At 42.2% G+C, this 13,711-nt stretch overlaps 1 protein-coding gene across 2 annotated transcripts in view; it reads right to left on the reverse strand.

Moving 5' to 3' along the window:
* Window positions 1–13,711, reverse strand: part of LOC110982404 (transducin-like enhancer protein 4) — a 60,590-nt gene that overhangs the window by 5,524 nt on the left and 41,355 nt on the right. For both annotated transcript variants that reach the window (XM_087136825.1, XM_087136826.1), the window contains 6 exons: window positions 12,176–12,255; window positions 6,290–6,470; window positions 5,354–5,524; window positions 4,145–4,290; window positions 2,916–3,027; window positions 2,168–2,250 (listed from right to left, as the gene is read on the reverse strand). In XM_087136825.1, coding sequence (XP_086992951.1) covers window positions 2,168–2,250; window positions 2,916–3,027; window positions 4,145–4,290; window positions 5,354–5,524; window positions 6,290–6,470; window positions 12,176–12,255 — 773 coding nt within the window. The remainder of the gene's footprint in view (window positions 1–2,167; window positions 2,251–2,915; window positions 3,028–4,144; window positions 4,291–5,353; window positions 5,525–6,289; window positions 6,471–12,175; window positions 12,256–13,711) is intronic.

Below are 13,711 nucleotides of genomic sequence, written 5' to 3' on the forward strand. Positions count from 1 at the left end.
CTAAAAAGAGCCAGTTGTTCCAGAAGCCTAAAAGAGCCAGTTGTTCCAGAAGCCTAAAAAGAGCCAGTTGTTCCAGAAGCCTAAAAAGAGCCAGTTGTTCCAGAACCCTAAAAAGAGCCAGTTGTTCCAGAACCCTAAAAAGAGCCAGTTGTTCCAGAACCCTAAAAAGAGCCAGTGGAAAACTCTTGAAGGGATCACCACAATTAACCACTCCCTGCTGGGGATTCTGGATCCGGGCACCCATGCGTTATATGCGTGGTCGGGGTCTCCGAACTCAGAAAAAGGGAACAGGGCCTTGTAACAAAAGACCGTATGGGGAACAAAAGACCAGGCTGCTGGGAATTACCGACATTTTTTCACTCTCAAAAGTGGAGATAATCCAGGCTTATTTTGAAACAGTATACCACGGTTTGGGGCATTTAGGGCGAGCAGATTACCACCGGGGACAAAGCACTCCACCACCGCAGCGATGAGCCACACAGCACTGCTGCATGCTTATCTGGCCCCTACTGAAAAGAGGTCAGCAGCACACTGAGCCAGGTTCGTGAACAAAAGAAAGTTATACAACTCTGCACAATCTGGGCTCTTTTTACATGGCTGCAGGCCTGTCTGAAATACTCAGACGTCAATAGATTTTGTCTGTCGGGCTAGAGTGGACACCAGACAGTCCTTCACGTGTTTGTAAGTGTCCAGTAAATGAAGATAGGAATTTTTAAAGAATTTTGAAAACGGAAAAAATGATAACTATATCCCGGCCCAGCATCATCAACATTGGTAACTGCCCCAGTAGGAAGTGGTTAAACATTTAATGTAACGAAAGGATGGACCCGAACATGTGTATCATACATATGTTCGGGTCCGCCCCCAGCTCTTTTCGGGTTAGAAAAGGGTTAATGATTAGGGCCCACAGAACCGAGCAGGTCACTTTGCTCGATACTTTCTGGAGCACTATAAATAATCCATTATGACATTGTGTTATGAGTAGGATCACGCAAAAATCCCACAGGATGGGATGAAGGAAGTACACAAGAACACGTTTGAGTAAGACCTCCCCAAGTTTGCTTAACCCCTGGTATTTTAGAAGACTTCATCACCAATCCCCACTCGCTCCGGTCTTATCCCAAGTTGGTCTACCCCAATTACGGCTGGAGCTTTTACTGCATTACACGGGAACTGCTTAGACCAGTCACCTAATTCCAAGCGACGCTGGGATTACACCAGACCCCCCACAGACAGGAAGTCGCCAATTATCAGGCGGCAGGCGGTCTGGTGACCCCCAAATGCTCTGACGAAACCAACCATCATTGCTTGTGGCTGCTGTTGATGAGTGACTAGGGGGTGGGGGTTTGGTGATCATGTGGTGGGGGGGAAGGCGGGGATAAAAGGGAGGATTAGGCTAAATGAACAGGAACAAAGTGCCGTGCTTGGCCGTGTATAAACCGTCACTCATCACAACGACAACTTTGGTCTAATCAGTTCTGCTCCGCACGGCATGCTAGGCATCAGCTATTTACACTTTCACACGCAAGCCACTGGGTCACTCATCCGAGAGAAATGACTATCCATCTTTGCCAACCATCTTTTCAGACCTTTTTTAGCTTGACTGTCAAACCATATAAGGATTACTTAGTGTTTGGGAAACACTGCAAGCTTGGACTGTGAATGTCGCTCCACAGATTAGGGCTGAGGTTTGGTGGTTCTATTACTCATCGGGGCTTGAGGCGGATGCATCTGTTCTTTCAAGTTCTGATCAGTTTTCCAGACAGCCTGTGGCTTACCAGGGCTGCATCTGCATCACCTGCATCTCTTGGCTTTGAGCTACAAACACTGGCAAAAAACCCACCACCATATGCTTGGGTTAGGCCTAGACACCATCTGGTCAAAAGTATCATCGACAACATGCAAAGTGTCAAGATGCAGACAGTCAAGGTGTGTGATGTCATTTGGCTAGAAATGGACAACAAAATGACCTCTGAAACTCTGAAATCTTTGTAGGAAATGACTTCCGTAAGCAAACCTGGTATTTGCAGTGTTAATGTTGTCCCTCCTCTTGAGGTCAACAATACTTTCCGAGCAACTCTGCACCTAAGTGGTCTCTCATGGTTTGTCTTGACAAGCGGCACACCAAGACAAATTCAGAATGTACTGGCAAAATGTAATGACTTACCCGACAGCTAACCAGTCCCCGGCAGGGCAGTAACCGAGGGAGAAGATCTGAGATGTAAAATCATGCTGCTGTAACTGCCGGCCCTGTTGAAAAAAAAAATAAAAAAAAAACATGGTTGAACTTGGTCTAAAATTTGAATGTCTCTCTATACACATCAATACATTGCATATTTGATTCCTCCCTGAAATGAATTTACTGTATCCCACCAAACTGACACAGTTGCACCTGTTTCAGCCAAGTACTTTTCAGGTGCAGTGAGAAAAGTAAAACAGAGCCATTAGTACAAAGTGCATGAAAATACTTGTCTAAGAATTTTGGTAAAAATGTGCGGGAACTTTTCAATGGAAACACTATTAGGATTGTAAGTGAGGATGCTAAAATGATTCTTCTGCCGGCAGTATGTGAAACCAATTTTGATGACACAAACAAATGTCAAAGGTTGTTATAAGTTGAAATGTCCTTGTCGTGTCTTGTAATATGCAAATTAACATGAATGGCAAATATTATCTTCCTGTCCCCCTTTTTTAAAAACATATTCTGTGTTTTCTTGTGACTAGACTCATGTATGTATTCAGAACAGGTTCCAAAAGTCCAACTAGTTGGAACCGGCCCAACCCAGTTTCACCCAGTCTCCGCCAGTCTGGATGTCACAACGAGGTGTTGACTTTACCAGTCCGGGCAAGATTCACTGGGCACTAACGAAGTCTAACTGCGGAATTCCTTGACTGGATTAACCAGCTGTTCTCACCTCCCTCAGATCCCAGGACCGTATTGTGTTGTCTAGCCCCCCAGTCCACAGCTTGGTGCCGTCGGGCGAAATATCTATACAACTCGCACCATCTGTGTGCCCTTGGAATTGTCTAATTTTGGGAAGGGTAAAAAACACAGGTAGTTGCTCATTTAAACAGCATAACAGCCACTGCTATTCAAACTGAGTAGACAGTGCATCCATGTGACCTGTTTTAAGATACACCTGCAGAAAAAAGTGTCTGCATCGGGACATATCTCCATCTCCCTCTGTGTAACTTCATGACAAATGTTCATTCATCTTCTGTGATGGCCGTCCCAATTTTGTGGCTAGCTCCATGGGCGTGGAGATGCAAATTTGCTCTTATCTCTATTTCTATAGGGAGCAAAGATTTAGAGACAAATTGAGTTTACTGGACAGTCTGGTTCTAACTCTGAGCCACAAATCAAAAACTTCAGTCCCACTTCATAACAAAAACCAATACTCTGTCTCACTCACTGTGTGAGTACTGGGTAATTCTGAACAAATAACTCGGTAGCACAGATTACAACACGTACAAGAAGTAAAAAGAGGTGGCGCCATAATAGTGTGTTTAAGCATTGTGATGTCAAGGTGCATTTCTGCACCACTGTTCACCACAATTGTGGTTAAGCTGTTCTGTCAGAGAATGCAGCCGTGAACTGACCAGACAGAGTACTGGCTCACCAAGCCTGCCTCCATGAGATTGGACAACCTAATCCTCACCAAGATCCTAGCCCTTAATTCTTCTACTGACTGACACATCAGCACAGGGAACTGGAACTACCAGGGCGCTATCTTGGACTGACCAACATGCACTGTGCACAAATTTAATCTGCACTTCACGTTTGCGTTACTGACATGTGCTACACTGCCCCTTTCCACCCCTGAGAAAAAAAAAAATGAATACCCGCGATTGCAGAGGTGGTTATTGTAGGTTTTCAAAGCCATTTCAAAACCATTTACACCTACAATGCCTGCATTCAAACTGTATACTCCCCAAGGAGTTGAGACGATTTCAGGAATGTTAATAGGCTGGATAAGTGCATTTAGAGTCTAGTTGGCACCGGCGAGTGCTATTTAAAATACTCCATTTTTATTGTGTGCACTGAGTATACCAGCCGTATTGGTGAAAACAAATGTGAAACATCATGGCTTCATCTCTTTGTGTGCGTTGGACATCTAGGAATTTGCTAATGAGCTTCCTGTACCTGACTAGCGACTGGTTGTGTAGGTCCCACACGGCAATGTTACCGTCACTGCAACAACTGAAGCAAACCTTGGAATCAGGGCTGATGGCAAGGGCGTAGCACGCTGGAGCGCTGGACGTCAGTTCGGCTTTTATTCTGGGGGTGGGCTGGAGAAAAAAAATTAAAAAGTACGACAAGAGATAACTCAAGGACTGCTCTTGAATTGCATGATGCTTGTAAGCCTTGTTTCTTGCAATAAATAACATTTCATGTTCAAGGGTGGGAATATTATGAGCAAGGTTCCTGACCAACTCTTATTCAATGTTCCTCTATACATCAAAACAACCAAGACTGGGCCGTTTTCCAATACTCAACTTCGTCTCCGTCTCAGGCTTCGTGTAGGAAACCAATCCTCAATTGTGGGCCTGAAGCATTTGACTGAAATTGAAGTGCTGTAATGTTTGGCTCTTTTGCATCTTACTTGATGTTTTGGGGCACTCTCAGGCTTACAATTGAGCTTATAACCTCAAAGTCAGCGAGTAAAAAAAAACAGTTGAAGCCCAATACGGAGCCCAAGTTGAGTATTGGAAAACGGCCCTGGAAGTGTTAATGAGCTTAATGCAGTGTTGTAAAAGAGTCCACTTGCAGCCATAACAAGTCCACCTCAAGCCACTCAACTACTTGTCATATCACGAGCTACTTCCAATATTGCATATTTACTCCAATGCAACTAGACACTGTGATTGAACATGGCATTTGACTCTTAATAGTCTTGTGGCTGACTCAACTTGTTTGGTATTTAGGATTTAGATGATTCCCTGCAAAGCAGGGCAGCTCAGGAACTAAATATTTTTTTTTTCTTTTTTTGGGGGGGTGGCTTATTTTTTAATTCTTTAGGGGGAGGGGATGCCTTTTATCATGAGGGGTGAGGCTTAATTCTGCAGGCTTCCACAGGCTTTTGGAAGGAAAAGAAAAGGAAAAGTCCCCAATAATTGCCCTTTTCTCACCCCCCCCAATGCTGCTCCCGTTTAGAGGCCATGGTCCCTGTTGTCTCTCTCCCTTGACCTATCGATGCTGCCAACTATTAAGTGAAGCCATGCGGCCCTGTAATGATTCATCAACAACTAAGCCCTTCTTAATCCTCCCACACTAATTTTCCTTCACCCCCGGTTCAGATAACTCCAGGTACAAGCTAGAGATGACCCAGTTGGGCCAGACTTGCAAACTCACGGCGGCAAGATCCCAGATGGATAACGTGCTGGCCTCTCCCCCCACGAGCAGTGTGCGCCCGTCTGGCAGCAGTTTACACGACCGGATGTAGTTCTCCCGATTCAGGCAGTCCAGCTGGGACACTGGGCTCTTGGTGCCTGGCTGACTGATGTCCCACACCTTGACGCATCCCTGCATAGGAAAAAAACAGAAGGAAAAAGAAAGCCAAACGTTGTCAGTGGACATGTTCACTCCTTCACAGAAACATGATAAAATATGCTGATATGTAAAAAGAATGTACAACCTTTCATAGTGTTTTAATATGGCCTAATTGACGTCAACAACTGGTGCAGGAGGTGAATAAAATGTAAAGTGACTGGTTAATTCTCTTCCCACCACTCCAAGTGAGAGACTAGAGTTGATACTTCTTTCTGAAGCACCAAGTTTCAGAGTCATTTTTGGCAGTGTGTTTATCCACTGTCAATGAATGTAACTACCATTTTCTTTTGAAATCTTGTTCAGAATGACATGTTGGACTTTATTTTCATGCAACTAAGATGTGTAAATTTGGCCCGAGTTTTTCTTGCAAGTCTGTTAATCTCATCATATTCAGACTTTCAGATAACTAAAAAAAAGAAGAGGAACATCTTCCAGTTAGGTGAAGAAAAAACAAACTGATATTCTTTTGGTGGGTGACTGAAAGCTGGAAAATAGGTAAATTCCTTCCGTTAGCTTTAACTGGAAACTAAAAAGCTGTTGCTTTGGTTCCAAGTTTTTTCTTCTAAAATTCTGTAGGATTTTGTACAGTTTTCTCTCCAGGGGTATTGGTCACTTTAATCTTATTACGCCACTTTAATTCTGTTCTTGTTTATTAGCCCAGTCCACTGTTTCAATCAATAAAACATGGCGACCTTGGTTTCCTTCAAGGAGGGGCTGCTAAATCTGTGCCTTGCCTACCTTGCCGCCAGTGTAGACATGTCTAGTGGGGTTACTGATGGTGACTGCACAGACCACCTCGCCATGGTTCAGGGTGTTGATCTGGCGGGCATGCCTTGGGATGCCAGGACCAATCAGGGCGTCTGGTGGGAAGGGTACCGGTTGCATCTGGCCATCAGCGCTGACATGGAAAGAATAAGCCCTGCAAAGTGGCAATGTATTCAGAGCAATCCGATGAGTTACAATATTACCTCCTCTTACTCCAAACATAACAGCCAAAACGTTTACTCTAATTCTTCTGTTACAAAATGATACCCATCCCCAAACCAGGCATACCTCCAAACCCCAAAAGTTGGTCATTCTGCCATTACTCAAAGGTAGATTGTAAGTTTGATTAAATAAATAACATATAACAGTAATAAATTATCAACATCTGACTATATACTGTAGCATTTTGGCAGAATTCTCTATTTTTTGTGTCAGCCAAATGGCATTTTTCAGAATCCATGGACTTTTTTTTGTTGCCTTGGGTCTGACTGGGGCAAAACAAATATTTAAATGGCTAAAAAAGGAAACTGTTGAACTTCTTTTTTTCAATGTAACTAAGTGAGAGGTGTACCCACCCTGACTCTTGCTGGACCAAGTGATCGTTTTGTACGAGATTATGAAGTAAGGAAATGCCATGCTTGCTATCACTCTCATGTTAAGTGAGCTGGCTGTGTGTTTGTCTTGAGGATGTCTCCAGTGAAACGTATGTTCTTTGCTATGTACATGTACTTCTGTGTTCAATTTTCAGAAATGTGGGTGTGTCAGTTATAAAACTTTTATGCCCGCACAGACAATTACTTGTGAATGTTCATTTTACATGCATTTTAGATACATGTATGTGAAAATTGGCAAAGTATTCTTGCAGGGAATGGTGTAGGCAAGATAACCATTTCTGGCCTGAATCTGAAGAGCAATTCCATGCAAAAGTAGAAGTTTGGTCATGCTGTTACCAACCTCATTAACATTAAACACAAAGAGGTTTGTTAAAAAAAGATAGCAGAAAGAAGTAGTCTTAGAACTACCAATAATTCCTCTTCCATTCTTCGTAAAACCTTTTTGGTACATGAATTACAATTAATAATGACGTCCGCTACGGTGGGGACCAAACTTCCACTTTCGCTTTAATTACCCTGAAGTGTCTCTCACCAAGGGCAATTTCACATTTTGTCACCACCGTGGGTGGGTGAAGATATATCCTAATACAAGACCCACAGTTAATGATAGTCACTAATGTTGAGAGATAAGACCTCCTCGAAGTATGGCAGTGAATTATGAAAAAATGTAATTCCACACCAAAACCACTACGTGTAGCCAATAACGCCAGTGCATGATTGTTATCACACTTTTCCTCACAGTGACATCAGAGCTCATGTTGCTTCTGCTCACAGCAGTCTCTGAATTTTTATTATTATTATTATTTACACAATTTACTTGACTTCCAAGAGAATACAACCGCTACCTGTGCAGCCATCTCATTTTACAACCAAAAGTATGTCTCTAATGGTTTGGCCAATCACCACATACGTTTCTTAAGACTACTGTGTTTCAGCATAATGTTGCAACAAAATGCACAGGAAATCTCCACCAGACCCCCCTCCCTTTTGGCTTAAGTTGGGAAAGATGTCATTTCCTAACAAGCACAACTGCCGTACCAACATGTGCTATCTAAACCTGTTGCTCCTTGTTATTTTTTTCAGGCAGAAGTCTCTTCTCGAATTAAAAAGGCCTGTTTTGATATCGAGGTCTCCAATTTGTGCTGTCCAAATTAATTCGTTTTTTTTTAAACACAGCTTTCGGGTGCTCAGTAGTTCATTTGCAGACGTCTTGTTGAATTTGGACTGCACCGCAGTCATTCATGTGGGCAACTGATTTACCAATCATCCTGTTCTCATGGTGACTAATATCTGTCACTTGGTATTATCATCTCCACGCAGAAGGCAAATAACAGAGAACCACCTGTTTTGTTCCTCTATCACTTCCAGTGAGAATTCAATATCGGTCACTGAAAGTAAAACTGCTGCTACGCCGACAGGAGAAAGTGGCATGTTTTTCTGAACTATGTGGACATGTTGCAGATCATTTATGTGCACAAAACTGGTGAACAATTCAGATACTGCAAAAATCATTGCTGTGTGCCACTAAAACGTTAGGTTTCCTGTCTCAGAAATGGCAGCTGCCCTCAGAAGTCAGTCAGATTTTTTCATGGGCAGCAAATTTGGACAATGGCCACAGACTGACTTTTAACCGTTTTGAGTTGTGATTATCCCCTCTTTCTTCTTGCATACATTCTGATAGCAAGTGATAGTGACCTCTGACCTCGTGTTCCTGAGCAAGTTATTTTACCCAAACTTGTGCCTTCACTCAGATGTTACTTGGTACCTATGCAGACAGGCTATGGCCCTTGATGCCAAACAATGCACCTAGAAGGCTATTATGTGCAACACTGTTTATATTGCATATCACCTGAGCACTGTGTGATTTCAAACTAGCGTTCTACAGAAATGCCATACAGCAACTTTCAACCAATTGCTTCACATTAAAAATCGACTCTTCATTCTAAGACCAGCAAAAAACAAAATAGTGTGGTTTCAAAAAAATAAAAAACCTCGAATCCATAATACAATTCATATTTTTTTCCTGACAGACCTATGCATTGCAGGTAGAAAATTAAGAGTTCAAGGTTTTAAGAGAGTTTCACCAAGAAAACTGGCAGTGTTTTGTAACACTGCTGACTCACTTTCAAACTTTTGATACAGAATATTTTACAGAAAAAGATTGCACTTTCAAATGCAAAGGAAATCTGAAAGCTTATATCTGGGAGATGTGCAATTAAATGAAAAAAGGAGAAACAACACAAACCCTGCACTAATTACCTCTTATACAGATACATGTAAATCTATATAAAATTTTACGAAATCATAATGTATATAGTTTGAATTTATGAACTCTCAAGAAATTCCCATGTATAATTTAATAGCTTTTTAATGTATTTCCCCTTCACGTAATGGTAGTGTAATTTTTCTTCTAAAACTGTTGGCAATGTTATCTACCATCGGGCACAGCTCAAACTCAGAATATAAAAGCCTTCCAGTCAGAAGGTTCTTTGCCATTTAGAAATGACTTTCATGTATTTCTCTCTCCTCAAGGAAGGCAATCCAAGGGCAGATCTAGGTTTTTTTTTGCAGGGGGGGGATTTTTGAGGGAGGTACTATATTTATCAGCATTGTTGAACTCATTTAATCTTTTTGTTTTGTCCTCAACCAAACATGCAAATACACAGTTTATGCTTTTTGGGCACCTTGCAGATGCAGGCCACTAAAAAAAAGTAGGGGGGGCCGGAGGGTGATCCCTACTCCCCTTGGATCTGCACCTGCAATCAATCATGTATCTTGGTCTGGGATACCGGAGGAACTGGCACAGGTGGACCACCTGTGCCTAAATTATATTACATTCTTCGCTTTGATGCACTCAATATTACCATGGGTACCACAGAGGACTATAGGCTATTCTTGAGAAATAAAACATTTTCAGGCATTTGAATACATGCAAGTCTGTTGCTGTTTTACTTTCAGAACATCTTTATGTCCAAATGTTGCAAATATACCCCTGTGCCCGATGGCAGACATTGCGTCCCCGAAGAGAGAAAGGCTGCATTGTGCCTACATAATTCTATCCACATCTTGCCTAGAAAAATTGTGAACTGAACTAGCTCACATCATAAACTAATCTGTTTTACGTATCTCATCGAAAAAAAAAATGACATGCATGATTTTCAACGGGAAAATGAGCAACTGGGAGTTAAAAAAGAACTTGAAAATAAAACACTAAATAGAATATTTAGATGTTATATTTAAAAGGCATATATTCTCTCAAATTTATATTTTGGTACAGCAATTAGAAAAAAAATACATTAACAAATGCTGTGAATGCCCAGCAGTTTCAGTTCACCAGTCAGAAAAGCCTCTAAATGAGCTGATGTCCGAGCAAGTTACTGGTCACCGAACGCTTGATTTATATTCTAGAACCCATCCAGCAAAGGCGGATACAGCTAAAGGGTGGATAAGAGGGGCTCTTTGAAATCTCTATCTGCAAAGGAGGTAGCACTTTGTAGGGATACCACTTTGACAGCCACAGCCAACCAGAAGTCCATGGGAACCAACTCTTACAGACCTTGCCACAGCCTGAATATCAAAGGTCACCTGTGATGTTTAAGCATGTGCCATGTCATCCTATCCCAACATGAGCTGGACGTGACATGATACACAAGGCTGCTGATATTTGTGCAGTCTTGGCGTATATCAACATGTATGACCACTCAGCGTATTCACGCTAGGGAATGTTCCATTAACCAAGGTCTTCTGTAGTTGTCTTTGGTCTAACTTGGCAAATTTTTGTCAATTTCACATTTTCTTTCAATGAAATGGTGTGACTCTTCACGTGACTTGACTCAAGTCAAGGCTGGTTTGCTGTCTGTTCTTCTGTCTGCTGCTGGTAAGCGCTCTTTTTCAAATGCAACACATCAAGTTAACATTTGGTCTTCATTTTATATCCACTTTTTTTTCTTGGTCATACTGGTAAAAAAAACCACAATGGATTGTAACCCGAAATGGTTTACCTTTAGAGGTGAAGTTATAAGTGCAATTCAGAACAAGCACAAGAAACAAGAACAAAAACTACAGTAAACACAAACAGTAAACACCAACCATTATGTTTTACCAACCGTCCACAAAAGAAGTGGAAACAACCGACCGAATGACAACAGGACCAACAGGATTGGGGAGCTGACTAGGAGAAGGAATGCAAGACCAACTCTGACTTCCTGAGTGACCAACAAACCAGTCAAACAGACAGACAGACTGACAGGCAAACAAACATCACATTCCAAGGTAAGGCCATGCAGAGCTGGGAGGGAAAGAAGAAAATCTGAACTTACCAGCCAGTCGGCAGCAGAGGCCAGACCAAACCAGGGGTGAACTTAAGTGCGTGTGTATGTACGTATGGGTTTGCTTGAACTTCCAGTTTGATTTATGCACAAAAGGATGGCTGAATGAGCTCTTTGAGTTCATTCAAGTCTGAGCTGAGAAAATATGTGTGAGAAAGTATGGGTGTGCTGTGTCACATTTTACTTTGGAGACAGAATCTAACATGATCTGGCCTGGCTTTTCTGAAGGCCTGCTAAGGCTAAATGGAACTTACAACGATCAAAGATCTATACTGAACTTGTCTTGAAGCAACTTTTCAGGTCTGTTTGGATTTCGGTTGGCTGAATGACCATCAAAGTTAACATGGTCCTGATAAGAAACTGTGCACTGGCTGACAAAGGCAAAGGGCTCACTTAACTATCTCAACTACCAAAAGATACAACAACAAAAAAATTCATACCTAGGTGTATGTTATATGCAGGACAGTGACTTATAAAACCACCAAGTATCAATTTGGTTTTTTTGGTACAAATGTCTGTCTTTTCCACAAGGTGTTAGAAAGCTTCATACTTGATCTGCATAGGATGTGTCATTGACTGGTGTCAATGACAAATTCATGGTTAGGCTGAAGTATGCATTTATATATGATCCTGAGATGATTGGGTGCGTATGTGCATGTATGTAGTCTGTGAGTGGTTTGGCATGTGATTCAGAATCAACCCAGTGTGACCCCCATTTGTGACAGCATCTTTTTAATCCTTGCTCAGCCCCTGAAATCTTTCTTTCCCTCTCTCTCTTTCTTTCTCTCGTGTGTGCGTGTGTCTACGTCTACGGTCCTACTGCATGGGGCAGCTGTGTCCCATAGGTGTGACGGTAGGGGGGCCGGGCAGTCGGGGCGCCCTGGCGCTAGATGGAAGATGGCATTGGGTGAACTTACGGCTTGCCTCCCGGTATGCCAGCCAGTCCTGAAATGCGATTGTGCGAATGGGGGTCAAACGGCACCTGTGCATGATTGAACTGCAAAGAAACACAAAGACAGCAAGAAAAAACCAAATGGTGGATTTGGCCCTTTTTTTGGTGGAGGAAGAGGAATACGAAAAACAAGACAGGAACAAAAACTAAAGAAAAAAAGAGAGATACCTTGTTTTTCCCCCCAGAGTCAAAAAGCACTGTGCTACCCACTCCTACAAAATGAGTCATTTACATACATTTTTGCATGAGATCTTAATTTGGTATACTACCAGACTGAAAGATGACGAATGACTCCAAAATTGACAGCAACTTTGACTGCTGAAGTTGTGTTGGCTGTAACTCAAAACCTGAGTAAATGATGTCTGACTCATTTCATGGAATAAAGGTCACAGCTGGTTGTGAAAGCATTTTCTTGTTAAGCAGTGTCCCTGCCAATCAAGTTTTCTTTTCGTGATTGAAAACAAAAAAAATCAAGGCAAAACATTCACCAAGTGTCATTTTGGCTTGCACGAGTCACCGGTGCCAATGTTTCTTAACGAGGGGACTCTATGTTGGAGAAACAGTTGCTATGTGCCAAAGTTTTTCATGACGCAATGAGCCAGTTCAGTATTCCAACAGCGCATGCCCAAAATGAAGAGGGTCCAATGTCATTTGGATGTGCGCGCCAGCCCTGCCCCATCAGCGTGACCCTGCGCAAACTTGCACACGTGCTTTGTTCCCCGAATGACCTTGCTTGAAATACCGCACTGGCTCATTTAGGGACACTGAAAACGATTCCTCAATCAGCGGAGCTTTATGACTCTAAACAGACAATAAGTGAAAAACAAGCTGAAAGACAAAGAGAAAGGAAAAGCCCGGCAAACCAATAACGCAAGCAACAGAATGTCACCAACCAACCATGTTTTACTGGGATCAAACTGTGATCATACACCGAGACACTCTGGAGTGAATTGAATTAAAGCAGATTGTGTGAAATTACTGAGCATGAAGGCACAATCTGAGAATCTTGGTCCTTTTTTTCCCCACGTCTGCTAAACCAGATACCAAATTTGGTGTACGCTTTGAAGTTGGATAGCTCAGATTGCTGCTTGTGATCAACTATCGATTCACGAGAGGAGAGTTTGTCCCAACCTCAGCAAAAAATGACCAAATCCATTGAAGCAAATGAAAAGAAGCTGCAATCCATTGACAATCAATCGCACAGAAATGAAGACTCGACAACAACCACACCAGCATGCACAGAACAAAGAATTTCATCTGGTGTACACTTAGAAAAAGAAGAAAGATTGCTCTGACAAAATTTGTTGGCCCAAAAAATTTGGACGGCCACTAGAATTTCTGTTGCAGATTGCCGAGAGCAAGTAAAGTGCACACAGTGAGACCGGGAGACAAGGAGGAGATTGCAGAACAGACAAGGAAAAAAAAAATAAAAATCAGTGAACTCCTAGGCATGGCTTTCAACGGCACAGCCGTAAAAATACTTTTTTTTTTTAACCTCCAA

Source organism: Acanthaster planci, linkage group LG05 (assembly GCF_054643075.1).
Source record: "Acanthaster planci isolate LZ-2023a linkage group LG05, COTS_SCS, whole genome shotgun sequence".
NCBI lineage: Eukaryota > Metazoa > Echinodermata > Asteroidea > Valvatida > Acanthasteridae > Acanthaster > Acanthaster planci.